Source organism: Botrytis deweyae, assembly GCF_014898535.1.
Source record: "Botrytis deweyae strain B1 chromosome Unknown BDEW_024, whole genome shotgun sequence".
In the NCBI taxonomy this organism is placed as follows: Eukaryota; Fungi; Ascomycota; class Leotiomycetes; order Helotiales; family Sclerotiniaceae; genus Botrytis; species Botrytis deweyae.
Genome location: NW_024066231.1, coordinates 443,207 through 469,618, shown reverse-complemented (window position 1 = coordinate 469,618; position 26,412 = coordinate 443,207). Strand labels below are relative to the sequence as shown.

The 26,412-nt window shown below is 43.8% G+C and overlaps 8 protein-coding genes across 8 annotated transcripts; 4 read left to right on the top strand and 4 right to left on the bottom strand.

Moving 5' to 3' along the window:
- Positions 1-271: 271 nt before the first annotated feature.
- On the bottom strand, positions 272-2,807 carry EAE98_008885 (uncharacterized protein; the record flags this gene model as incomplete). Its single annotated transcript, XM_038956508.1, has 4 exons — positions 272-1,424; positions 1,475-2,161; positions 2,210-2,495; positions 2,571-2,807. 4 exons carry the CDS (start codon positions 2,805-2,807, stop codon positions 652-654), a joined length of 1,983 nt encoding a protein of 660 aa, XP_038807220.1. The 3' UTR covers positions 272-651.
- A 371-nt stretch (positions 2,808-3,178) lies between these two features.
- On the top strand, positions 3,179-4,307 carry EAE98_008884 (uncharacterized protein; the record flags this gene model as incomplete). Its single annotated transcript, XM_038956507.1, has 4 exons — positions 3,179-3,463; positions 3,514-3,715; positions 3,765-4,090; positions 4,146-4,307. 4 exons carry the CDS (start codon positions 3,179-3,181, stop codon positions 4,305-4,307), a joined length of 975 nt encoding a protein of 324 aa, XP_038807219.1.
- A 1,434-nt stretch (positions 4,308-5,741) lies between these two features.
- EAE98_008883 (uncharacterized protein) lies at positions 5,742-9,326 on the bottom strand (the record flags this gene model as incomplete). The annotated part of the gene is made up of 4 exons (XM_038956506.1): positions 5,742-6,432; positions 6,487-6,530; positions 6,588-9,160; positions 9,239-9,326. The coding sequence occupies 4 exons, from the start codon at positions 9,324-9,326 to the stop codon at positions 5,742-5,744; spliced, it is 3,396 nt and encodes a 1,131-aa protein (XP_038807218.1).
- Positions 9,327-11,027: 1,701 nt separating this feature from the next.
- EAE98_008882 (uncharacterized protein) lies at positions 11,028-11,812 on the top strand (the record flags this gene model as incomplete). The annotated part of the gene is made up of 2 exons (XM_038956505.1): positions 11,028-11,433; positions 11,505-11,812. 2 exons carry the CDS (start codon positions 11,028-11,030, stop codon positions 11,810-11,812), a joined length of 714 nt encoding a protein of 237 aa, XP_038807217.1.
- A 652-nt stretch (positions 11,813-12,464) lies between these two features.
- On the bottom strand, positions 12,465-13,736 carry EAE98_008881 (uncharacterized protein; the record flags this gene model as incomplete). Its single annotated transcript, XM_038956504.1, has 3 exons — positions 12,465-12,586; positions 12,723-12,810; positions 12,867-13,736. 2 exons carry the CDS (start codon positions 13,734-13,736, stop codon positions 12,739-12,741), a joined length of 942 nt encoding a protein of 313 aa, XP_038807216.1. The 3' UTR covers positions 12,465-12,586; positions 12,723-12,738.
- Positions 13,737-14,823: 1,087 nt separating this feature from the next.
- Positions 14,824-17,249, top strand: EAE98_008880 (uncharacterized protein). Its single transcript, XM_038956503.1, has 4 exons — positions 14,824-15,383; positions 15,480-15,796; positions 15,851-16,070; positions 16,123-17,249. The coding sequence occupies exons 1-4, from the start codon at positions 14,994-14,996 to the stop codon at positions 17,116-17,118; spliced, it is 1,923 nt and encodes a 640-aa protein (XP_038807215.1). The 5' UTR covers positions 14,824-14,993; the 3' UTR covers positions 17,119-17,249.
- Positions 17,250-17,700: 451 nt separating this feature from the next.
- EAE98_008879 (uncharacterized protein) lies at positions 17,701-19,314 on the bottom strand (the record flags this gene model as incomplete). The annotated part of the gene is made up of 5 exons (XM_038956502.1): positions 17,701-18,049; positions 18,097-18,284; positions 18,336-18,965; positions 19,019-19,176; positions 19,284-19,314. The coding sequence occupies 5 exons, from the start codon at positions 19,312-19,314 to the stop codon at positions 17,701-17,703; spliced, it is 1,356 nt and encodes a 451-aa protein (XP_038807214.1).
- A 3,047-nt stretch (positions 19,315-22,361) lies between these two features.
- EAE98_008878 (uncharacterized protein) lies at positions 22,362-25,322 on the top strand (the record flags this gene model as incomplete). The annotated part of the gene is made up of 1 exon (XM_038956501.1): positions 22,362-25,322. One exon carries the CDS (start codon positions 22,362-22,364, stop codon positions 25,320-25,322), a length of 2,961 nt encoding a protein of 986 aa, XP_038807213.1.
- Between the last annotated feature and the right edge of the window lie 1,090 nt (positions 25,323-26,412).

Here is a 26,412-nt window from a genome sequence, read left to right as displayed (position 1 = left end):
TCCCAAGTTCAGCTTCGATAGGTACTCATTAGATACCTGCCTAGGTAGGTATACTCCGTACACATATTTCCTTGCAATACCATCCCCTTTTCCCGTACTCTCATTTGTTCATCTGTTATGGTCCAGATATACGAGGAGATAGATTCCTAGTTGATGTTTTGGATTTGGTATTTGGATTTGGTATTTGGATTTGGTATTTGGATTTGGTATTTGGATTTGGTATTTGGATTTGGTATTTGGATTTGGTATTTGGTGTATTATTTATAACCTGCTATTCACTATTCAGAGATCGATGAATGGATGGATGGATGGATGGCTTCAGCAGAAAGAAAGAAAGGAATAGAATGGGAGGAAGGAAGAGAATAAAGAGATGGGAGTTAGATCCAGGATTTTTTTATGTCTACCATCTAGTCTCATACGATGATCTAGTGAGAGCTGATGCATCCATCTAATGTGGTCTCAAAGAGGATCAGATGAGAGGATCATTGATTGAGCTTTCGCATTTCAATTTAGTTTGAGTTGGATATCTGATTTGTACGTGATGAGATTGGAATCTTTGATTTGTGTATTTGCACGAGCTGAAGATACCCAGGTATATTAAAATAAAAGTACTAGAATGACGATATAAAGCAAGGAAGCACTTCATCTTTTTTAATTCCCGGCCATCAATTTTTCCACTGCCCATTTAACGCTCAAATTCCTCAAATCACTATAATGCTGACCTACGCCGACAAATAGCACCGGTACATTCGTAGCATGCACCATGCTAACCAGGGTGCCCACCATATCTCCCACGGTATCACATTTACTGATAATGAACCCATCTAGGGATCTGCCCTGGCCAAATGCTGCATTAAAGTTTCTTGCTTGCGCGACTGAATCTGTGCCAACGAGTGCTTCGCCTACCATGAGGATCTTATCCGGTTGAGCAAATTTAGCGAATTTTTCAAGCGAGGACATGAGTCGTTGATCGTTGTGACGTCGTCCGGCTGTGTCAATTAGAACTACATCATAGCCTTCTTGAGCAGCGAAGGAGACAGAGTCTTTGGCTACGTTTGCGGCGTCTTTTCCGTAGCCTTTTTGATATAGTTCTACTTGGCCACCTTCTCTGGTGGTTAGTTCTTTCAGATTTCGTACGTGAACGGCTAATTGCTCGACGGCTCCAGATCTGAAGGTGTCGCAAGCTACGACGAGGACTTTGTATTTGTTTTGTAGAAGGAAATGACAGATCTTGGAAAGATTTGTGGATTTACCAACACCATTGACTCCGACAATGGACATGACATATGGCCTCTTTTTCTTCAACGACAAAGCTGGAGGTGAGACAATAGAATCGATTTCTCGAAGGAGATCAAGAGATGAGGTAGGAGTCAGAATTTTTCTTAGTGATGCCTCCATGGCTGTTGCGATTCTTGTTTGAACGCCTGCAAATGGTTAGTGGTGCTCTAACGAAAATCATGTGTGCAATACATACTCTCGAAATTTCCAGTCTTCACTCCTATTAATTCCCGTTCTACACCCTCGCATAATCTCATCGCGGCTTCTCTTGCGACGTTCTTTCGTAATAAATGATCCTCCATTCCCTTCATGGCTTTATCTAAATCCTCCTTAGTCAAAGTCTTTCCTCCAACTACATTTCTAAATAATCCTCCAATAGCACTAAAGCTAGATCCTACTAGGCCAGCTGCTGGAGCGCTAGACTCCGCCTTCTTCGCATTCGCGGAATCTAAAATCGAATGGACTTCGTCTTCAAGATCCTTCAATACGAACTGCCCCTTTCCAGTTTTTGAACCCCATGAGGTTTGTTCAACTCCCTCCACGGCACCCGGGCGACCTTCGTCCTCCCCAGAAGTAGCCCCGTTTGCGGGCGCGGAATAGTCGAGGGGGGTATCGCTATCCTCATCTGCCATTCCATCTGCATCCCACTTCCTTCCCTTCTTTGGTCCGGTTTTTACACTTCTACCCTTTCTGTGAGATTCATCGCCGGATGATGCATACGTAGGAGTCTGGGCTGCCTTTCTAGCTCTTCGAGAAACCTTTCCGCCCGGACCTGCCTTTGCGCTCAATATGTGGCTCGCAGGTGTACTCGGCCGCGAATTAGGTGTTCCGAGAGGAGTCGAGTCAGGGGAAGGGATATCTTTGACATTATTCTTTGATTGTCCTATGGAATATTAGTAAGTTTGCGCTTGAGAGAAACACTGGCGCATACCTCTCGAGGGTAATCCAGGCATTGGCGGAGGCTCATTGTCCGAGGTCGTAGAAATCAAAGGAATCGACTCTTCGAATGCAGAAGCCTCTGCAACTCTAGCATCCTGATTCAAAGCACTCTTCTCCAACTCCCGTACTTGTTGGTCGAAATATTCATCGAAAGGACATTCGACAACAGTTGTGTGTGGTTTTCTCAGTTGATCACCATACAAGTCCACGAATATTGTCTTGACATTATCCACCAATTTATCAATCCATGACAGATGTAGCAATGACCTGTACACAACCTGCAACACAAGTTAGCGCGAGATGCCTCAAAAATTCCACAAGATTTGTTGCGCCACAGGACTACTTTTGCATACCACAAATATTAAGCCTAATTCTTTGCATGTCGTCCATTTCAAAGTATGCTGATCATGTTTGAAAGGAGGATTACTTGCAGCAGAAATATCATCTGCAACTCCGGCACCGGGTAAGGTTCGTTCTTCAATGAAGACATTCGTGATAAGGCTGTTAATAACCGCAGGGCTGACGGGGGAAAATTGTTTCGACCAGAGTACCACTCCAGAAGTAGTGAGGATCTCAAAAGTATCCAACATCTTGAGTAGTAGAAATTCGTAACAGCCGTGAGAGTCGTAACAATAGATTCGTAGAATGTAACACTGTGGCACTATTAAAAGGAGTCCATCAAAGAAGATTATGGATTCATATGGACACTTTCTTCTAAAGCACGCAGAATGATTGTGCCAAGCATCACCGATAAGACGATAAACGTCGACTGATAAAGCGGCCGCCCTATATGCTTATAGCAGCCACCCGAAGCTCAATGCTTTATGGAAATGTGTTCGACCTAGGCGCGATTCTTACTTATTGCATGATAGTTATACCACTTTCCACCCCCTTATTATTCCACTTCTCATACTATTAATCGCAGCAGACGCTATTCGTCTACTTCTATCAGACCGTCAATATGCAAAGATCAAATTATGGGAACTTCCCTCCAGCCAACTCTCCCCCTCTTCACCACCCAGTACCTCAACATGTCTCTACAGTCCCTCAGCTACGATCACCACCTCCCCCAATGCCACAACAACAGCATCAATCAGGCTATGGAAACCCCTACCAACCACAAGCTCCAGGGAATGCTGGCGCATTCGGCGCATACGGAGGCTTTATAAATGATCCTACGGCGCAAATGGGATTCCAAGTTGGACAAACAGCTTTAAAACATGGAACAGAATATGTGGAACAGAATGTTAGTATATGAGGATACATATTGAAGACGAAGTTCTGACAGCTAGATAGTTCAATCGATATGTCAATGTTTCGGCGCTGAAACATTACTTCAATGTCTCGAATGGATATGTGGTCAACAAGCTATTTTTAGTCCTATTCCCATGGAGACACAAGCCTTGGTCAAGGAAACAATCGATTGGTCCCAGTGGTCAAGAGGGGTGGTTTCTACCTCCTAGAGATGATCTCAATAGTCCAGATATGTATATTCCAGGTATGATTAATTGCCCGCGCGCAAACTCCATAAATTGACCTCTTCACAGTAATGGCACTTGTAACTTATATCCTCCTTTCCACACTGTTGGCCGGCCTCAGAGGAGCTTTTCAACCAGAACTTCTTGGATCAACGGCAGGATGGGCATTTTTTATCGTGTTTATTGAAATTCTGGGATTGAAGCTTGGATGTTATCTCCTATCAATTTCTAACGAGTCCCAGCTGCTTGATTTGGTCGCCTACTCTGGATATAAGTTCGTTGGAGTTATTGCCACTTTAGTCGTCAGTGAGATCATCAACGGCGGAAAAGGAACTGGCGGTTGGATTGGGTGGACTGTTTTCAGTTACACTTTCCTCGCCAACGCTTTGTTTCTGGTATGTTTCCCCCCGAAATGTTATTTTTTTTCCGTGCCTCTGACAGATGTACCAGCTGCGATCCTTAAAATACGTTTTACTTCCTGAAAATACAACTGATGAGCGAGGAACCATGCAAACAGTTGCACGATCGCAGAAGAGCCGAAGGACACAATTTCTCTTTATCTACTCATACCCTGTACAATTGATCTTCATGTGGGGACTTACAAGAGCGTGAGTCAGTGGCTCGGAAATGGAATCAGTACTGCGTTGGCGTATAGAATGAAACTAGCGAGATCAAGGATATTGGATCGCTACTGGATGGTACAAATGGGTTTCTGGTGAAAAGGCTGGGCTGGCATGACGAGGCAAATATGTAAGAATACAAGTTTCAAAATACCTAATACAAGTTGTTATATTACTGTTTACTAGCATCGATATCAATTAGTGATAGTTGTTAATGGTCTTTACTGATGGAATTTTATTGTTTATGCGGTAAACTTTTGAGCTACCAGTAAACTGTTGAGTGGTAAACCGCATTGTTAGTCTAGATCAGAACATCAAGTGATGCTGCCGTCTTGATCGTCTTGTAGATGCTCAAATCGAATAGAGATCTTGAGAGGTGTTTCCCGTCCAAATTCGACGTGTATTTTCAGACAGATGAGCATATTGGAGTAGCGAGCTCGTCGACTCTGAGACCCCGGCCCGACACGCACTAATCGCAATGATATCTAGAGGACTTTTTGGTATTTTCTACGTTGCAAAAGGCATTAAAATTAGATTTTATGTTACTGAGATAGAATTCTTTTCAATTCTTCATTGTGTCTCTCCTTTTCGCCTAGAGTGTGCTCCAACGAAGCAGCTCAGTAACGGTACAACTATCAGAAACGCTGAATATTTAGCCACTAACAGTCAAGTGACTAGCTACCATGGACATCTGACACATGTGGCGAAGAGAATGAATGTTATCTGTGAAACAAGGGAACGAAATGCTTCTCTGGGGGCTGATTTTCCGAGGCTGATTGTCTGATCGATTCGCAGTTTACCTATCTAGAATGGGCATGGAAGGAGGGTGGTATAGAATAAGAAATTTGCTTATCAGCTTTACCTCGCCCAGTATCGCGTTGAGTTTCACTTACTCGGTATGGATCTCACCAGTTGAAAGGTCTTGCATAATTCTCGGTATCATGTTATTGGAAAATGTCTATGCCTCCTGTATATATATGGAGTCATTGCGCATACTGCCGCAATAATGACATACTTCATGAGAAATAGACGGTGAAATCGCAGGACAACAGTAGCTACCCGTGCTATCTAATAAGCTGAAAAAATTAGTGATATCGCTATAGCAATAGTTGTGCTTTTCGCGACTGCTGGGTAAGACATATAGTAGACAATTGTAGAATACTCAGTTGAAATAACATGTCAGAGACGTCTGCATTCATGTGCAAATTTCGGAGTCATCATTTCAAAGATGACTTCTACTTTATCAGGGATTTGCTAGGAGTTCCTCATTGCTCGATCTGGGCACTGTAATATCTTGACTACTCCGATTTTCACCTTGTAAAGCATGACCAGATGGTATGTGACAAACAATATTAATCTATGCAATTTGAAAACGCCTTCCCACGCCTTGTACTCTCATCTCAAGTTGAGATTCGCAACTAATTAGTTACCTAATCAATAACAATATGCTTTCCCACTTCTGCGACCCCAACAATATCTCGTCATCACTTTCTTCGCTTAACACACTCCTAGCTTTTGTTTCTGAATCCGTATCGTCCGCTTCGTCAATAAGATCCACGACCTCTATTTGATGATCACTATCATCAATGTGCACTCTGTCCATGTCGATGTCTTCGCAAATATCCATCTTATCGTCCACCTCCCCATTCCCATCCCCATCCCGGTTCTCATCCCCATCTCCATCTCCATCCCCCTCATCCCTCACAACCCCATCTGTCCCCTCCATAAACCTTCTAATCCCCTCAAACAACACCTTTGCCACAACCGGCGGCACTGCATTCCCAATTTGTCTTTTAATCCCATTCTGTCCGAACTTATGCTCTAACGGAAACCCTTGTAAACAAGCGAATTCTCGATCAGTAAATCCTCGTTTTCCGCTCGGATGCCAGTTATCACCACCACTGGTCGTCATTGTGCGTGGAAGAATCGCGTGGGCATTATATGGTTTGAGATATTTTTCTGGAAGCAGGTGGGGTGAGTGGTTTGCTGCCGATTCGGGAATTTCGCGGAGAGTTTGGGAGACGGTTTTGAAAGGCCGGGGTTTGTGGAGAGAAGAGGGAGGTGGGTGGGGTGGGGAGTGCGTTGGTGGTGGCATGGGGGGAAGGGGCTCGCCTGGGCTAAGAGGCTGTTAGTTAAATTGTAAGAATAGAATACTTCCTAAGGAAACTCACCATGATGCGATAATAATCAAACGGAATCGTCTTTGCGGAAGCCCCTAAATAATTAGTCAACAAATTGAGCTCGCCAAGCGTAGAAAACAGAAGGAACTTACCCATTGAGCCAAAGGCACGATGGCCCACCTCAACGAAAACCCACAACTAGTAAACATACAAATCAAACTCGAAAAATATCCTCTAAACCTCGGATACAAAATCCCAAACGTCTGTTCCAACGTTACAACCCTGGGTTTCGCAACTTTGATTACCGCAGCCACAGCAAACAAACTCGCAGTATTCATCTCATCATTCTTTCCCTCGACTGTATGTGCAGGTGAAAAATATTGACACGGAGGTGAAAGATGAAGAATATCAACTTTGACGTCATTAGGGATGTCTGAAGAACATGGAGAAGGAGTAGCTAGAGAAACGAAGCGTTCTGATGACATCTCGTAGCAAGTTGCGCCGGGAAAATTGAGACGCCATGTTGTGCAGGCGTGCTGATCGAAGTCGAATCCCCATTTTACGCGGAGACCTGCCATGACTGCACCACGTGTGGTACCGCCTGCTCCACAGAAGGCATCGCCGTAAGTAAAGGTTTGTCCAGGAGCCAGGGCGAGTGGCTCTTTCAATGAGGGCGGTCTTGAGCTGTGCACCGAAACTAACGAGGAAGATCGAGATTGGTGAGATGATAGGTCGACAATTCCGCTAGGTGGTGGAGAGGCTAACTCGGATGAAGAAATCTCGATTTGAGGAGGAATTTTTGGAGATGGAGCTGGGGAGGAGGGCAGTGGAATACTAGCCTTAGGATAGGGACCTCGAGTGTTAAGGGCAATTCTTCTCGGTAAGATCAAGCGACCCCTCAATCTTGGTCGAACACCTCTGTTGGATCGAGAGCCTCTAGCTAGTCTTCCCGTGTCACGAATTTCTTTTGTAGAGGTCAACTTGCTTTCGGGTTCACTTTTTGGAACCGTCTCTGATGATGTCCCGATGTTGTAAGAGTGCTTGACATATTCTTTACCGTTGAACGCAAGCTTAATCCGACCTAAACGCTTCCTAATTTGTTCGATATCGTCCTCGGGAACTTGGCGGGCTCTTTTCGCTGGTTTGTTGTCTTCTTGGTCGCTATCTCGATCTGAAGAGGACGAGAAATCTGACTTGCGTTTGGTTTGAATTCCACCTGCCTCATATTGTTGGGATCTGGCAGGTGAAGAAGCACAATCGTCATCGCTATCCTCGTCGACGATTATGAATTTTTCTGAAAGACTTTCCGTATCCTCGACCACGGCAGGATTTCGAGCTTGTTGAGCTTCGCCTGCTGTTTCTTCTCCATCAATATCATAGCATTCTGGTATATAAGTACCACCAGGAACCGTTTCTCCGCGCCATTCGGTCCGAAGTTGGGTGTTTGAGGCCAGATATGATTGCGAGCTTTGATGTACTGATGACAACCATTCCTCCGTGATCCGTTCTAGAGTTCTCTCTGCATATATGTTCTTTTCTCTAGCTGAAGCTGATGCATATTTGCAAGTGTATTTCCAGCGCACAGTAAGCCCCCCTTTGTTGTATGTGTCTCCATCAGTCCAGGTAGCATCACGATTCAGGTTGCGATACTTTGGGTAGTTATGATTTGTCCAACGAAGACTACGTAGAGTTTTCACAGAGCTCAAAGGTACTTCGACAAGACTCTGCTCTTCTGGTGGCCGTGGATCATCTAAGTCAATTTCGTAACATAGACAAACTTCATTCATCTTCTTTTCCAGCATGCCGTTGAGATACTTGCATCTTTGTAATCGGAATCCCCGAATAGTGATGAAAGCATTTTGAGTATTGTCAAGACTAAGGTCACGAATGTCTTCAGGCTTGACGTACTTCACAATGTGCTTAATGCAAATAAAATCGCCATCCTCCAGCTCTACAGTTTTCGCCGGTCTTAAGATAAGCTTTCCGTGCAAATACGTTTCGCATTCAAAATAAGGACTGGTAATTGGAGGATTGCGTAATGGAACGACTTTGAGTTTCGGCTGGGGTTTCGACTTTTCACTCACACTAACAGCGCGCAAGAACTCGAACTCGGGTTTCTCTAGGAGTTGGGATTCGAGCTTGAATTCGAAGTCATCGCTGTCTTCGATTATAACGGCGTTGTTATCTGTGTGCGAGTTCATGTCTTGGGCGGTAGACGTTTTCTCTTCGTCTCCGTCCCCTTCATCTGAAATCGAGATCAAACTTGCATTGGAAGACCGATGCTGAGGTATAGAATGAGTATGAGACATGTTCCGAGAATTGGCAACCATTTCGCTGCGAGAGCTGGAAGAGCCTTCTTTTGTACCCGATTGTCTTGAGAGACGAATGCGATCTTGTGATGTTTCCTGATCGGCTGTTGCTTCAGCAGCGATATTCGAGGGCCTTGACGACTCGTACCCCTCGTATTGGAGTATGAAGCTTGGAAGACTAGTTGAGAGACTGCGAACTTTATCTCCAGGGCTATTGCTCTCTTTGGGTTTCGTGGCACTGAAGACCACAGGAGTCGTCAAGTCAATGAAAGGAAAATAAGCTGAATGGTCAGGTGCAGGAGAGTTATCGAATTGGGATCTAAGGGTTGATCCTGTGAGATGTTCTCTGGTATTTGGACTTGAAGCTCGATTTATGATGTCGGCGTTTGAAAAGTGTGTTGGGGATATACTGGGAGCTTTTGCGAGGTATCAGCATAGATATACCTGTGAGACAAGAGGACAAGAGCAAGCAAAACTAGGCCGGGCTAACCTACCTCGTTCCAGAACCACCACCTCATCTCTGTCGTCATCTTCAATAATGACAACAGCAACATCATCATCGATAACTATTGCCTGATCCATTGCCACTTTCAAAGCCGAGAGAGATGCTATTGAATGAAATTGAATTATGCCAGTAGGTAGCAGGTCAAACAAACTTGCCGTGCAGGTTGCTTCTGAATGATACAGCCTCCTTAATTTTGGGCGATCGATTATGATATCCAAGTCCAGTTGCTTCTATTCGATCAATGCGGCAAATTGAACATCCTTCAATCATAGATTTGATGGAAAGGCAGCTTTCAATATATGTTTTAGCTGCTTTGTTGTGAACTAGTCCCGCGAATTGCTCATACTTAGACCACATCATCCTGAAAGCAGGGTATCTGAATCATCTACATAAGGAGTTTATATTGCAATGACAAAAGCAGGAAAAAACAAAGTTATTACTATTCATATAAGGCAATAAACGTGAATATGTTGTCTGGTCACTGTGAAGTGAAACATGATGGTTGTTAGAATTGGTCGGGACAGTTACACTATCTCATCTAACATCACTAGATGGCATTGTCTTGTTGCTCATAGAGTGCTCATAGATAAAAATTGTTATGAGTCTTGTGATAAATGATCATCTCACCTGCACTCTATAGTTTTGTTGCCTATGAATACCTACTCATTTGAGTAAAAGAAGTTCTCCAAAAGATTCATGATCTACCTTTGTATCCCCAGATGATGATGGATAACAAAAAGCTTTCAAAGATGATGATAGTACTGTAGAACTTTCTTGGTCAGGCTGTATCGAAAGCAACAACCAAAATAAAGAGAATTACTCCTAGGAAACAAGATGAAATATCCAGCATGGTTGTTGAAGTAGAAGAAGAAAATGAGGCTAAAATAGATATCAGGCTAATTGAGACGACATGCATTCAGGCCCCATTGTTCCCACGATGAGGGTGGAAGAATGAACCCCCATTACCCTCAATATAACTGTATACTGATATTTGAATTCGAAGACGATACGAGGTCTGAATATATGAAATAGACGTGAGAATCGAGGCTGCTCTCTCATCATATATGCGGAATCAATGCTTGAACACATTTCCCACAATGAGGTTCTCATTTTGTCATCCACTCCTCCAGCTAAAGGTGTCATAAATCAACTTGGGGAGTATGACCGGTTTCCCAGTCGAAGGCCTTGTCTTCCCATTCAATTGTACTCCATCGGATCTCCGCACTACATATTCCGAGTACTTTCGTATTTCAATCTTCATCAATTGCTACAGCAGTATCATGATTGAAATCCCAATCACACATATGATATGAACCTCTAAACAAGAAGCAGAAAAGAAGCAATGTAAACAAAAGAACGAATTGGCAGCCTTGAAAACCAGATTCACGGCCCTCATGCATATCTAGATCGAACAATCCCGGACGACTTTCATTTCCCAATTAATTTGTTGCACATCTCAACTTTGAAGCCCCGAAAGTCCAGGCAACACGGGGGACGGAACTGGTGCGCCGGATTGTTTGTTGAATTTTGAGGCTTTCAGAATGTGACAATCCCAAGCTTTTTCGAGGTTCTAGAACGTGTCCCCTGATGTTTAAGGCTGAAAATTCTTGAGAGCTTGACAACGTATCGAGGTAAGACATGGTAGAGAGAGCTACCGAGACTTCCACAAAAATAATCCCTGCAGCTTAACTTCATCCAACTTTCCTTCCATCTGGGAATTTGCAGCCGTCTCTTTATTCAGCAAACAGCTTTCCGATCGGAAAGTTTTCAGAGAAATCATGGCAGATATGCGTGCACCACCCACTCCCACGGCCATGCTAATCGGCACCGCCATCATAGCCGGTCTCAGTGGATATATGATTGGAATTGCGTCTAGTCTTGGATTCTTCCCAATTCCTTTCATGCCACGGGCACCCAAGGAACGAGGAATCGCGCATTACGACGACGAGGAAGAAAGCGAGGAAGAAGATATCGATGCGTCTATATTAGACCATGCGCCCAACTGGTCCAATGGGCTAGAAGCTGATAAACGAGATGGGTTACGTGTAACGCAAAACGATACTGCGAAAAAGAGTGAGAAGAAGAACAAGGAGAAGAAGGAGAAGAGTGAAGGCGGACCTGTGGACACCGGAGAAGAATGTAAATTGGTCTTGGTTGTGAGAACGGATTTGGGCATGACAAAAGGTGTGTTATTGATTCCATTCCAGCTATCTACAACATTGAGATACATTACGATCTAACAACCCACTCTCTAGGAAAAATCGCTGCACAATGTTCCCACGCCACACTCGCCTGCTACAAAACTATCTCGCGCCAACCCGCCAATGCATTGATTCTACGCCGCTGGGAACGGGAAGGTCAGGCAAAGGTCGCGCTGCAAGTAAAGTCTGAAGATGAATTGCAGATCTTACAGGCGCAAGCTATTAGTTTGGGGGTTGTGGCCGAGCAGATTGCGGATGCGGGTAGAACTCAAATTGCGAGTGGGAGTCATACTGTTTTAGGAATTGGTCCTGCGCCAAAGAGTGTTATTGATCAGATTACTGGGAAATTGAAGTTGTTATAGACGAGGATGATACTGGCAGATTCAAGGGGGGTTGCAAATGAAGCCCTGGGAAGAGTAAAGGCGGAGGATCAAAAATCCAAGACGAATATCATGAATACTTGGGATTCGGACGCTACCGAGCACAGGATTAGGGGCAAGAGGGGTGATCTGAAGAACATTGATTGATTCATGACTTATGGGGATGAAGATGTGAAAGCCATCAAAGTTATGAAACGAAGTATAGAAACTCAAAAGCGTAGCATGGCTGGCGTTCAGGATGATCAAGGATATATTCAGGGATATATTTGTAGACACGAATAGGCTTTGAAATCAATTCATGCTAAAGGCTTGACCGGACTGATTTCAATCATTATACAAACTTTCCTTGTATACCTAGGTATTTCATGTGTATTTTCACCCCAATACTGTGACTTTATCGTGACATGTATCGGAGCAAGAGTCACCAGTCATCTTAATCCTTTACTTTCCAATGCTGCATTTGAGAATGCGATTCTGTATTGTTTTGTGCAGCACAATATTATGATCTGTCTAGCCAGGAAGTGAAATTAGACATTACATATAGCCAGCCCATTACGCACCATAAACCGCAATTACGCCCCAAAGAAGATCGATATGCAATTGATATTATCATTAAAACTTAAACGCTGGTTGGGCATATCATACACAATATTCTTTCTTCGACAAAGCTCCACCAAAATATTCGCTGTAAACAGTACATTTTCTGTTGCCCCAAGATCTTTTTGCCTTCATTTTCTAGCGCAGGTTATCGTTTACCTAGAGTTGGTATTAGTGATATGGATCTTTAAAGATCGGATTAGAGTGGTCAGTTGGGATTGCTGTGAGTTTGAGGCTGTAAATTTGGATTTAAACACCTGCAATTATGCTTGTGGAGAAAAACACATAAACTTACATTCTTGATCCCTCGACTACTTCAAATCATCATCACTGCTCTTAATCAACTGATGGTTGCTCGTAACCAAGGGCTTCTCAAACTTGTACTACGAGGGAAAGTCAGTGCTTGTCTTGGTTCATTGGATCGGGCACTTCATTTTACCCGAACTCTTCTCAAAAGCAAGCCTATCTTCTTCCTCAAAGGAGTCCTCTTCGAAGGCTTATACTTTATCTGGGGAAGTTCATCGACTGGGCATGCTAATGCAGCTCTTAACTTATCAGCATGTGTTCGAACACCGTATTGAGATGCTTTTGGGCTGCGATGTTGGCCGGTGTGTGTTCCCGCTGGTGAAATTGGTATTAGCGAATCTTGGCTGCCAGTCAAAGATAGGCTCTTGCTGTTGCGGAAAGACTGGTTATTTGGCATGGCGCGTGGGGAAACATATGGACTGATTTGTTGTTGGCTGATCGGCGAGTGGAATTCACTATGACGACCATGCAAAGCTGGGCTGTTGTTTTTAGAAACGTGTTGGGATCGAATAGAAGTCGTAGGGGTGTATGTTTGATTCCCATTATCTGGAGAGACCCCGTGTTCACAGATATAACATGGTGGAGATGATGATGATTTAGTTGCATCTCTGGTGCTAATAGATTGACTACTGGCTTTAGTAGTTAGACTTTCACCGTTAGATGGGATCTGCAATAGCGAATTTGTTGTTGATTCGGACTTGGTGAGATGCAGAACCTCATCTTCATTCAATGCGCCTTGTTCTTGTTTCAACGATTCACTGAGTAGGGTACCACAGTTTGGACATCCTTTACAGCATGCAGTGCAAGGTCCTAGAGTCGTACTGTCTTTGAAACAGAGGGAGCAGAGAAAACCGCCAGTACAGTATTCTGGTTTAGTGGCGTCATGATCCTCGTACACACGGAAAGGCTTTTTGTGCTTTTTATTTGGCATGATGGCGATGACAGATGAGGAATGTGAAGGAGACGTTTTCTCAATTGACCATCTAACTAGATCGATGAGCATCAAGTAGTTGTTGAGCCGAACCGCACTGGTCACAGACTCGAAAGAGGTTGTAAGAATGGCTAAGACTTAAGACTCAGGTGCATGATGTAAAGAACTCCATTTTGGAGGATCGGAACACGAGCAACATGAGCTCTAGGCAATTGAAGAAATTTTCCAGATATTCAAAAGGCAGGTGCAACACAAGAAACGGCCCCGATGCTGAAGTAACATATGAAAGCATGTACAAACGTCATAGGTAGACACATAACTAGTATATACAAGTCGTTCCTTCAATGGCCGTGAACGGGGATTTGCTATGTTGGGAAAGTGCGGTTGAACTTGGACGACTAAACATCATGCTCCGCGCCTTCCTAGAACTGAATCTGCCTGACTCACTTGCCTGTTGCCATATTCCTTTCCTTTTTGAGGCATTCAGATTTCAAACTGACAGACAAGTAACTTGTGATACTGTCAAATCACTGCCCAAACTTGGGATTTGACATTGAATCACAACACAATGCTATCGCATGGAATTTTCAGCCCTTCAAGAATTTCCAAACGAGGTGCAGTGGATTAAGATTGTCACATTTGGAAAAACTATTGACTCTGGATAAATCGTACTCTCCCGAGGCTACAATTCAATAACTATATTGAAAATGGTAATATACCCAACTTTTCTAGTGTTATTTACCAACAATGCATCGATATCTTTCGAGTCCATCTTGTTATGATTTTACCACGCAGGAATCCAAGATGTGGAAGTTCCTGCAACGTCTTCCTTGCTTTCGTAGAAGTAGCAAACACAAGTTTGACGATGAAGACGACAAATGCTATGGATACACCATATTCTCATCTCAATTGTATCAAAGGCGCTTTGTGGCTGTGTAATAAATGCGTACGTCAAGCATTTTCTCAATGACAGAATTTTCGGTACCGGGCCTCATAGCGCAATATTCACCAATTCACCACCACCAGCACCAACCAATCAAACCTTAGATAGAAAAAATCATTACGGATATCTTGATCCGGGGACACTGTGGGAATGTTTTATTTAAAGGGCCCTTGGACGCAGCTGTACTGGCGGTCAACCCTCTTTTTACTATATAAGACTTTTCTCTGTTGGTGTTGGGTCTGTTGCAGGTCTTGACCATCTTCACGAATTTTGGAAGTTTGTTTATAAGGCCTGGGATTACCCTGAGTAATACTGTACCACCTTGAAACCCCTTGTTGCTTTTGTATGCGCCGCTCACCTGATCCTCCCGGAGTCAACTGCAAAAAATGTCGAGCAATAATTCTAAAAATTCAAATAATTCGGATGGCCCGAAAGATCAATCACGGAACAGAAGAAGACATCCAGTAGGAGAAGAAGCCAATGAGGAGACATCCATAAATGCTAATAACGATGGTGGAATTTCTTACGGTACTGTATCGCGAACCAATGCATACGCACCAATCAAAACTGGAGAGCAAGTACACGGAAAACACCCTTTACAACGACGAGAATCTGTTATAGAAGAAGAGAACAATGAAGATCTACAAATCGAAATCCCAGCTACAGAGCCGGAAAAGGAGGGACCTGTAGCTTGGAGTAGTTTGCCGCACAAGAGACAATTAGCTATTCTTACCTGCGCAAGGTTATCCGAGCCCCTTGTACAGACAAGTTTGAGAGTAAGTTCTAATTTCAATCTCGAGAGCACTGAAATGTGATTCATTTTTCCAATTATAAATTCTCAGAATGTTACAAGACACTAACAGATATAAAAGAGCTATTTATTCTACCAATTAAAATCTTTTGATCCCTCACTACCAGATTCAACCATTGCATCACAGGCAGGTATTATGGCCGGGTCATTTGCCTTGGCCCAGTTGACTACTGCTATGTTATGGGGAAGATTTTCAGATCGATCAGGTAGAAAGAGAGTTCTCTTGATAGGTCTGAGTGGTACTGCAATTTCTTGTTTGGGGTTTGGATTTGCACAGAACTTTTGGCAAGCATTGATATTCAGAATGATCGGTGGTGCACTCAATGGAAATGTGGGTGTGATGAGAACCATGATTAGCGAGATTGTCAAGGAAAAGAAGTAAGACTTTTGCATCTTCTGTCTCTGAATATACAGACCACTAACAGTGTTTAGATATCAGAGCCGTGCTTTCTTAATATTGCCCATGTGTGGTAATATTGGAACCATCATTGGGCCAATCTTAGGTGGCATCTTGGCCGACCCAGCAGGAAGCTACCCAAGTGTGTTCGGAGGTATCAAATGGTTAGAAAAGTATCCATATGCACCTCCGAACTTGCTTAGTGCCTTGTTTCTTGCCTCCGCATGTCTTGCGGTCATATTTGCTTTAGAAGAAGTCAGTATTCTCATTGCCTCTGCGTGAAGTAAAGCTCTACTAACCAATATAGACACATGAACTGTATGCCCATAAAGAGGATTGGGGCATCAATGCCGGCCGAGCTGTTAAGCATTTCTTCCGTCGTCTCCGAAGAGGAAATTCTAGTAAGGGTGATTATACTGCTATTTCAAGCGGTGCTTCTTCGCCAACCATCGGACCTACGCCAGTTACTCCTAAATCTCCGAAGCGAGTTGCTCCTCGATATACGAATCGGCTACCTTTCCGCCAAATTTTCACATATAATGTGGTATGCACTTTAGTCTCCCATGCCTTACTAGCATTTTCGATGGGAACTTTCCAGAGTATCTGGTACTCATTCCTCAGTACCTCCGTGTACAATCCTTCGCAACCTTCCAAGTCTCTTCCTGCAGACTACACACCACATCCACCTTTCAAATTCACCGGCGGCATTGGTCTTCCACCCCGCGACGTCGGTCTTGCCATGTCTATTCTAGGCATGATTGGTATTACGATGCAGCTATTCTTATATCCTATAGTAAACACTCGTCTAGGCACCGTCCGCAGCTGGCGCATTTTCCTCTACGGTTTCCCAATCGCCTATACTCTCGCCCCCTTCCTTTCTCTAATCCCATCCTCCTCTCCACCCCCATCCCAAAAGACCGGCCCCATAATCTGGATCTCTCTAACCTTCGTCCTCCTCATCCAAACCATCTCTCGTACTTTCGCCGGCCCAGCAACCACAATCCTCATCAACAATTGTTCGCCACATCCCTCCGTTCTTGGCACTATTCACGGAATCGGACAAACGGCCAGTAGTGCGGCGAGAACCGTAGGACCTGCTCTAGGCGGTTATCTTTATGGAGTAGGATTAAGTCATGGATATGTAGGACTTGTGTTTTGGGTTTTGGCGGGAATGGCAGGAGTGACTTGTTTGGCGAGTACGTTTGTGAGGGAGGGAGATGGACATGAGATTATTTTGGAGGGAGATAGGGAGGCGGAGGAGGAGGCGAGGGTTAGGAATAGGGAGTTGGGGTTTAATGTTTAATTTTTGATGGGTGTGAAAGGATTTAAGGGAGGGTATTATATGGTGTGATGATATGAAAAATTCATACAGGAAGTGGAATTGATCTACTGTGATTTTGGAGATACATAGTCAAAATAAAACATGATACATGCTAATTGCCTTCTTGCGTGTTCAAAATGAATTTTTTCGCGTAGAGTGAGTTATTTTAGTGTATCATTTCGAGACCTCAAATGCTCTGAAGGTTCGGCAATGTGAGATATCAAGTGTACAGTGTTCCATTGCACTCGTAAAGAGACATGACCAAATACCCCAAAATAACACCCTATTTTATGTTGGCAACCAGGCCTTACACGAATCCTTGATGCGTATCCCGTTTCCTCCGCGACTCATGACCCAAACCAAACGCCGTCATTATGCTTCATTATCTTTCCTCGGTATCCCGAAATTTTAACCCTTTGCCACATAACTATCATTCCTTAGACCCTTAAACACTCCATGTGTCTTATTTACCATATTTGATATTCCCTATATCACCCCAATTGATCTTCGCCCCTTTCAATAGAACCCAACGCCGTGTGCCGATTCTCGAATCGATTTCAATCCTCAAACAAACTGCGTCCCCCGCTGCACCGGCAAATTATGCGACGACTGGCCCGGTATCCTTTGCTGAGAAATCTGCTGCTGCTGCTCTCCCGCATGATAAGGTGGAGGCACCCCAAGATTGGAGTTCATATTCATATTCATATGGTTAAGACCAATATCATACTGTGCCTGTGGATTTCTCCACGGCTCCGCTTCGTAGCCTTCTACTTCCCCTGTGATGTCTTCGATTTTCTTTGCTTGGCGACGTTTGTAGCCCCAGAAGAGAACGGGGGCGCAGATGATGACCATGAGAAGGGTGCAGACTAGAAGTGCCCAGTCGAATTTGGGGTTGAGGGCGAGGGGGAAACCACTGGGTTTGTGTTAGATTTGATACATGGGTGATGAGAGGAGACTTACATGAAAGCATTCATGATTCCAGCAGGGATAATAACGCGACCTAGCCAAACATGTATAGGGGCAAATTTGGTGGGAGCCGAGGTTTTCTTGTACATTCGATGGTGAAGAAAGCCAAGAATCCATTGTCCGATCATGGCTATGATAATGATAAGGCCAAAGATTTGATGCCCAGATTTGAAACCTTTCGTCTGTAATGATGTTAGAGAATGATCGTTAGGGACAGAGGCAATCTATCATACCCGATTATAAAGTGTGCCCAGCTTCGCGCCTAATCCAACGCCTATAAGTGCAATTGCAAGAGATATGGTTTGGTTGAGAGCATGCCACCTGGGGCTATTCAGAAATCTCAAAATGACTATACCCATTGGTAAAAGTCCAACAAATACTAGGACCATCAAAACAGCATGAGCAGCGGACGAGATGGTGCTGTCCCCTTTCTCAGAGATTTGGATCGTGCCTTTAGAATTCGAAGTTGGAACCGCAGGTACACCTGATGTACCCACCGCTTTCGATAAATCCATGGAAAAAACCCCATAAGAATCATGTCTCTTGACATCGGCGTGTAATGAGTTTGATTTCAGGGTTCCGGGCGGTCCGTTTGCCCATATGAACGTTGCGTTTTGATTTGTTGTCGGGCCTAAAGATCCTCCTTTCCACGAGGTACAGTTTAGACATCTCCCATTCCACGTGAAAGTGTCGTTGGAAATTCCCGTGCCAGCAAGAGATTCTACCACGATATCTGTGGTATGCGATGGCTCATTCTCCCCGGAAGCTATCCGTGGACTGAGAGTTACATTCTTTCCGGTGGAATCGGCATACATCATAAACATAAGAGAATCTTTCATCTTGTTTGATCCCATGCCAACAGCCTTTTTCATGCGATTAGATGGAACAATTTGCACATTTGAGTTTTCGAACTTACTATCCAGGAGCAGCTGCTCGGACCTGATATGCTGAAATATAGATCATTGTTTGTATTTTTCTCCGGTATGTTGAGAGCAAATGTGACGCTCGTATCATCTGCAACAAATCCTGCTGCCGTTGTTGATATGGCATTGACTATCGAGAGAACTAGCGATACTTTTCAGAAGCTGTCAGCGTCACTCTTTCCCATGTTGCCCCTCGTTGGGAAGGCGCTCGGGCCTAACAACCCCGAAGCGAAGCCCCAGCATTTCTTTGGTACATACCCGCTGTCGTTCCCAAAATCATTCGAACCATAACTTATTTAATTCTCTAGATATTTTTTCGTATATTTGATTTCTCAAAAAGGAGATGAAGCTACAACAACCATGAAGAGATGAAGGATCAAGTTATCCTTTTCTATCTCTTCCACACCCTCTCAATGTTACTTCAATATATGGGACAATGGAACATATCTATGGCCAACACCTTTTTTTGCCGCTGAAGTGTAATATTTGTCTTCTAGCCGCCGTGATCATTAACCTATAAGATCGCGCATCAGCCTACCATCTCAGAGACAGGAAACACTGCGACTATTTTACCATCTTGGCAGATTGGAATGAACGAGTGTGTGATTGGATGGACAGCTTTTCCGGGGATGCCATTGAACCTCATTGCATATCGAATGCCGACATCCGCGTGCAAATATAGCATTGATTCAATGCAATGCGACGACGATGTTTCTATCGGATTATTTATAGATTTATTTGGGTTGCATGGAAGTATGTGATTATCGAATCAAAGGTAAATCTGAGCCAAAGCTGGATTTCCCAACGTTCGACTTTCTGTCGTTGGTCCAGTAGTCAAATTGCTCGTTTCCTTTTGTATACCGTTTCATTTTCTCAACCTATCAAGAGAATTTATCAGCTCGTGCGACTTTGCTATCTCTGGTTATATCTTCAATGCTTTGTTCTAGGATGTTTCCAGAATTTTCACGTTTCTTGCGTCGAACATTACAGCCAGTGCTAAAAAGCTTTCAAGGGAAGTCAACCAACAAGAATGATTACCAAATGAGATTACCTTTTCGTCACTAGAAGAATGGAAAATCAGAAGCCTTTTTGTTCGATCTGCGAAAGTATACCCGGCATGCTGTACTGCCAAAGTTTGAAGATTATCAGATGGATTCTATTGAAGTCCACAGCGACCACCGAAAACTTCCAGATCAACTCACATTGTGAAGCTCGAATGGTTCTATTTTATAACTTAGCAAGGAAGACTCCTCAGTCTCACTGGGTTTCAGTGTTGCAAACTCGAGGGACAATATGGTCAGTCATCTTTACAATGGCCTGAAGAAAGCGGTGTTGGATTGCGTTGTAAGCAGGTCTTCTTTTCTACTCTCTCATCTCCTTTGAGTATTTTCTTGCTCAAGTTTGTTCATATTCAATTTTTCTGGTATTTGAAGCTATATGGGTATTTCGAGATCATGTGGATTTTGAATGTCTAAAGAATGGATAGAGATGAACATTCAAGGCTGTAGATGCCGGTGAGATCTTGGATCATATCGAATTCTTGATGTGAATGGTAACGTCGTCAGTCATGTTAAACTCATAGTCAATGACTATAGTTTCACTGTCATCGGTATGGATCTAGTCTTTATCATTAGTTACTATACTGAAGTCCTCTCCATGGGTATGAGACAAGGATACAATGTAGTCATCGATGCAAGAGAAAGCGCTCAACTACCAACGATTAGGAATGTTTCGTATTCGAGACGGTACAAATCATTCCACCTCCGATCATTGATACGGCCGCTATTTGTACTGCCGAGAATGAGAACAGTCCACCGAGAGAGAGAGAAATAAGGCCATGCCACTGGCGAGTGGGTGAACAGTCATTCCTTTCTATACTAATTATACCGAAGCTTGTTTGGTTGATGCATTGCCAGATTTGGTAGTATATGGGGTAAGAGGGTTTATGCTATAAAATGTGGATGAGATTGAGGGGTTGATTGATCTAAGTTAGAAGGGTTGAATTTTATCTGTTTGGCTTGGGATACGATTGCAAAGGCGAATGCTCTAGATTTAGTAGGACGGTACTGATGATTGAAGTTTTGATTTCTTTAATTATTATCATGTTCGAGGAATGTCATGGTACATAATAGGTAGAGTACCAGAGTTTTCAATAGGATTTATGAATGCTTACGAAGTTGAATAACGTAATTAGCAGCATACTGACTACTACTGTGCCCATGCCGATCAAATGTAACTATACGAATGCGTTCACCGTAGAAGATGCCATTTGAAGCTATTCCCGAGATCTGAAAATAGAACCTCAACCAATCACCCGCATGAAGTTTTTCTACAGTTCTAAGCGGCGACGAGGCAAGCAAGCTAAACATACCTCATACCTACCTACATTGAATAATCCCTCCCTTGCTCATGAACTGCATGCAATACCACCAATTAGATGATCCGGGGAATGCGCCCCGAGCCTTCGAAGAAAAGTAAGGCGTGCAAGCGTTTATCAAAACTTTGCATTGTGTTAACAATGGCTGAAAGTAGCAATCTTGGGCTTGGATATTAATTGGATTTATGGTATATCAAGACGCCATATATGCAGACTGCAAGCTCTAAGGATCTGATATGACTCCGCAGGAAACGGAATTGGTTGACGAACTGTTAGGTCTTCTAATAATTCAATTCATCCATTTATTTACTTCCTCTTGCGTTCCTTTTTTTCTCTCTTTACCCCACACACCGATGGCTAGGCATTGATTTCTACGAGTACCTACATACTTATTACTTGCCAACCTATCGTAGTAATAAACTTGCGTACCATCTTCAAAATTTCCTGTTGCCTTTCCTTCCTCCCTCTCTTACTTCAATCAACGAGTTTCCTAGTTATTTCCACTTTCTTTCTCTGTTATACATATGTTTGCTGGCTTTTTGAATCGATCCATCTATAGTCAGTACCTCCATGCGACGAACCATCAAGTCAGTTGTCAATCTTATCTTTCTGATTGCCAAGGCGATACAAATATTAATTAATGGGGGCACAGATAACCCTTGACATGCACTGAAATTTATTGTTTGCGACGCGTCGACAGCCTTACCTTTCACTTCAGCGCGCCTTGATTTTCTTGGACATTTTATTTAAACCTCGAGTCCCATCTCTGCTGTGCTCTGCTCTGCTCAAATATTGAACTCTTCGAATTCGTCGCGTTTATTGCCATTTGCAATTAGCAATTTAATAAGGCTGGCACCTCGAAAAGTATTTCTTATCGCCATCTAAACTTACGAACCCCCGCCCTTCAATTTCATCGATGCGACGCTTCCTACTTCTTCCTTTCTGGCAACTGTCTTCCCATGGCTGCCTCTCACACAGCGACCGTCCCCGATACACCAGACCAATATAGAAGCAACAGTATTAATAATACAATTGGGAGAACACAATTGGGTGGAGCCTGTAATTATACGGACCTGAATTTCGGAACAAAATGTGGATGTTATGAATTCTGGGCGCAACCTCAGAATTCGACGGCCAGCGCAATATTAGAGAATGGAGGGTTGCCGAGAGCGGAAGTCTGCGCATGCGGACATCATCTTTGTTTTCATGGTCGTAAATCTTCACAGCCAACAGAGGACCAGCGATCACGAGCTTTAAGTAATGTCTCGGGACTCAATGTGGAGTCTAATACTCCTATGGCTCAAGTGAACCGTCAGCCAACTACTCCCAAGAATCTCAACGGACCTGAAAATGACAATCTGGAACCCGCCCGCCGAAGTATCCAGGAAACCCTCGAATGGAGCCGGCTTGTGCAATCTGAAACCGGACCAGAGGAACTCCCGCCAATTCCATCGCAGTGCTTCTTGCCCTCAGAGACTGCTTCAATGAGTTCGAGCCAGGCTAGGCGGCCTTTCTTTGGCCTGGGACTCAATACCTTGAGTCATATTCCTCGACTCAACACGCAATTGCAAGCTGTGCAAACAGGTAAGGGACGACCTATACAGGCTTATAAAACCTCTGACGGTCGAACATTTCTTGAAAGTCCTACCGAGGTATTGACGACGGCACCAAGTCTGCAAGCAACCAAGGATTTCGCATTTCAAGGTGTCCCAGATGAGCAAGCTATGGATAAAACGCTGGCAAACATTAATATCAAACCTCAAGCTGCTACTTTACCTCTACGCTCCAATAGATCGCCGTCTATCCAGGCTTCTCAGACTAGACCTGGACTCAGTGATCAAGAGGATATTCTCATGGATCTCATAGCTAATTTCGATGAGCCCGATAAGCACCTTGTCCCCAGACTTCGTGATATCATAACAGATTTTCCAAATACCAAGCGCAATCATGAGGAAAGAATCGATGCTCTTGAGAATACATCATTCTCGAACACTGGGTTTGAGGAGCTCCAAGGAGAGATTGATGATCATGGTGAACGTATCAATGAGCTTGAGAACAGAGTAGAAGAGCTTGAAAAGATTAATGCTGCAGCTGACGAGAGCAGTATAGGTACTAATAGAAACCTGAATGAGTCATTCGATTCCCAGGCAACCAAGACATCCTCTGCTCTCTCAGCGAATGCTAGGGGCCGCTCTGGTCTTACTTCACGTGTGGAAAAGCTTGAAGATAGACTCACTCAGATAGAAGCCACTCTTCCACCATCATGGGATCGACCATGGGAGATTGAAGTCGTATTCTTACCATATGGACCCCAGATGATGGGAATTTGGTCTACAAATCACGCAGTATCTAAACGCTCAAGGGCTAATAGTTGCGCATCTGAAGATTGGACTCAAACTCAACAAAACGTCTTGGCTGCTGCGCAAGCATCTCTTTGCGATCAAGGTTATTCTATGTCCTGGGAGAAGATGTTGAAGAAAAGCAATGCAGACGATGATCTCTTGATGCCGAAAGCGTGTGGTGCTACCACTACGATCAATGAACGCTTGAAGAGCAGAGGTTTAGTGAAGGTGGTGCAAATCAAAGGCCCCGATGCTCGAGATGTGCAAGTAGCCCTGATGTCAGCCTTCGGAGATCTTCCAAAAAAGTTATCTGAAGATGTTTTCTCATCGTCCAAACATATGCCACCTCGGATTCCTAAATCCTTGGACAACTATCTTGGACTACGCGCTGCTTGGATACCACTGAGGAAGTTACATAAAACGTCGGTTCTACGATTTCTAGATCCTTCAGAAATGGTCACTCCTGCATTGTGGACCGTGCCATTTCTTTCTTCAAGTGTGGCAATGCGCACAAAGAGTATGCGGAGGCTCTATGTCACACAAGCGGATAGCTATCTTCAACATCATGTCAATCGCTCGGCAAGATGGACTTGGCAAAAGTTACGTCTGCTACCTCGAGTTCACGATGAAAATGTTGTGGAAAGCCATACACCAGAGGCTGATGCTGCCGAAACATGCTGGGCGTGGGATGAGCGCCTCGATCCAGCTGGGGATGACGCATCATTCACTACGTCTTTGAGTATTCGATTATCCCAGGAGGCAGAGGACGCTGAGATCGAGCCTAGTTCTCCATCAGACGAATATTCTGCTGTTGACACACCTATGGAGTCTTCAACTCCATCTTCAGTTGCACATTCCAGAGTACCAGGGTCGTCTCCTATCAAACAAGACCGTTATCCATATAAACCTCTTCGTACGGCTTCCATGTCCGCACTTGCCCCACTCATCACGGCTCAAATGGGAAAACGCCGAATTGGCTCTTTCGATCGTGAACCACAATCGTCTCCCCTTCAAAAATCCTCCAGCCTAAAGCGTCGCCGTACATCAAAATCACCAAATCGTCCACGTGATGCATGGAGTATTGGTCCCTCAAGTCCGGGGATAACTACGTCGCAAGAAGTTGTAGACTGTAAGAGAGGTGTCACTCCATCCGCGTACGCTACGCCTCATAGTAATGCACCTTATGTTGATGCAAATTCCCGTACACGGAGTTTTCAAACGCAGGAAGATGCATTTGGTAACGCGACTTATAATGATATCAATATGGATGAAGGCTATGATAATAACGCATTGAGCGATTTTGAACCATTCGCCAATGATGCATCTGATGAGGAACAGCAACTTTATGATGTATGGGGAGGCATGGTTGAGGACATTCCCAAGGAGGATTCACAATCAACAATCAAAATGACAACAGCTGATCTTCTTCCACGAGAACCAGAAGTCATTGAAGGAGAGGATAGTGATGATAGTGATACTCCATCAGAATATCCTAGCACACAACCTGTTGGGAGATATATTAAAGGGGCCGTTTTTCAAATCCATGTTGATGAAGATTTCGAGGATGAACTTGGGTAGAATATAAAACATATTCGATGAGTATGATCCGACGATATAGTAGAGACGAGATGGGGGTGGATATATGTTCATTCGTTATTTGACACACAGAATATGGAATTTCTTTCATTGCTGTTTTTGAGCCTTGGAGCGTAGCGTGGAGTAGGGGGGTTGGTGCATTGGTGTTTGTTTGGATTTGTGTGCGATCTTTTAATTTGCTTTTACTTTCTGGTTCTTGAGGATTTTTGAGGGCTGGTGGTCTTTTCTTTGGATGGATATGGGATGGATGGATGGTAAAAGTATATTTGAGAAGGATAGTTGTGGAGGCAGATGGAAGGGGAGGTATTTTGAATGAAGTAGGGAGAGTTATTAAAGGAGAGTCGCTTAAAAACAGCAAATGAAGAAGAGCTAATAAAGAGGACAAACAAGAGACAAATAAAGCTGAATATAAGAATATAAAGAGAACTAAGATTAAAGGCGGAAGATTCAAATTGGACAGAATAGTGAAGAATAGAGCACGGATTTTATACACAGGCATGGCATGGTATGCTCTTTTACATGTAGATTGAAACACGAAATGGGATATGGAAATTTTCACTCATTCTCTTTTTTGGGGGGGAGGGAGGGGGAAATGTGAATTTGGAGTAAGTAATTGAATGGGTGGGTGGGTGATTGGTTGGATTATTCGTGCGTGAGTATTTTGGTGTTGGGCGTTTGGTGTTTGAATGGTGATCTGATCTTGTGGTTTCTCTTAACTGCACATGAAATGAATGCTACAAGACAAGACACGATAACCAGTATCTTTCCTAGATTCTAGATGTGAGATATGAGATATGAGATATGAGATATGCTCCTAGGGTCTACGATATCTAGTATAGCATTTCGCATCTCCTATGACCCCTTTCCCCCTACCCTATCTATTCATGCTGAAATGCACCTGTGCATCTCTCTCTCCCACGCTCTCCCCCACAAAAAGATAGTCCGCCTGTCACGCACGCATCAACGATCCCAAATTCGCGAGTTCCCGTCCACAAGCCCAATCTCCTATCCTATCAATTGCGCGCCTATACATACAAAATCCCCATGTTTCCTCTACTCATCTTTTCATCTA

What these genes read in the sequence shown, in the direction of transcription:
- EAE98_008880 (XM_038956503.1), top strand. Translation starts at nt 14,994, where the DNA reads ATGTCGAGCAATAATTCTAAAAATTCAAATAATTCGGATGGCCCGAAA. An exon ending in TTGTACAGACAAGTTTGAGA is followed by an intron (nt 15,384 to 15,479) that starts GTAAGTTCTAAT and finishes CAGATATAAAAG; the next exon opens with AGCTATTTATTCTACCAATT. An exon ending in TCATATTTGCTTTAGAAGAA is followed by an intron (nt 16,071 to 16,122) that starts GTCAGTATTCTC and finishes TAACCAATATAG; the next exon opens with ACACATGAACTGTATGCCCA.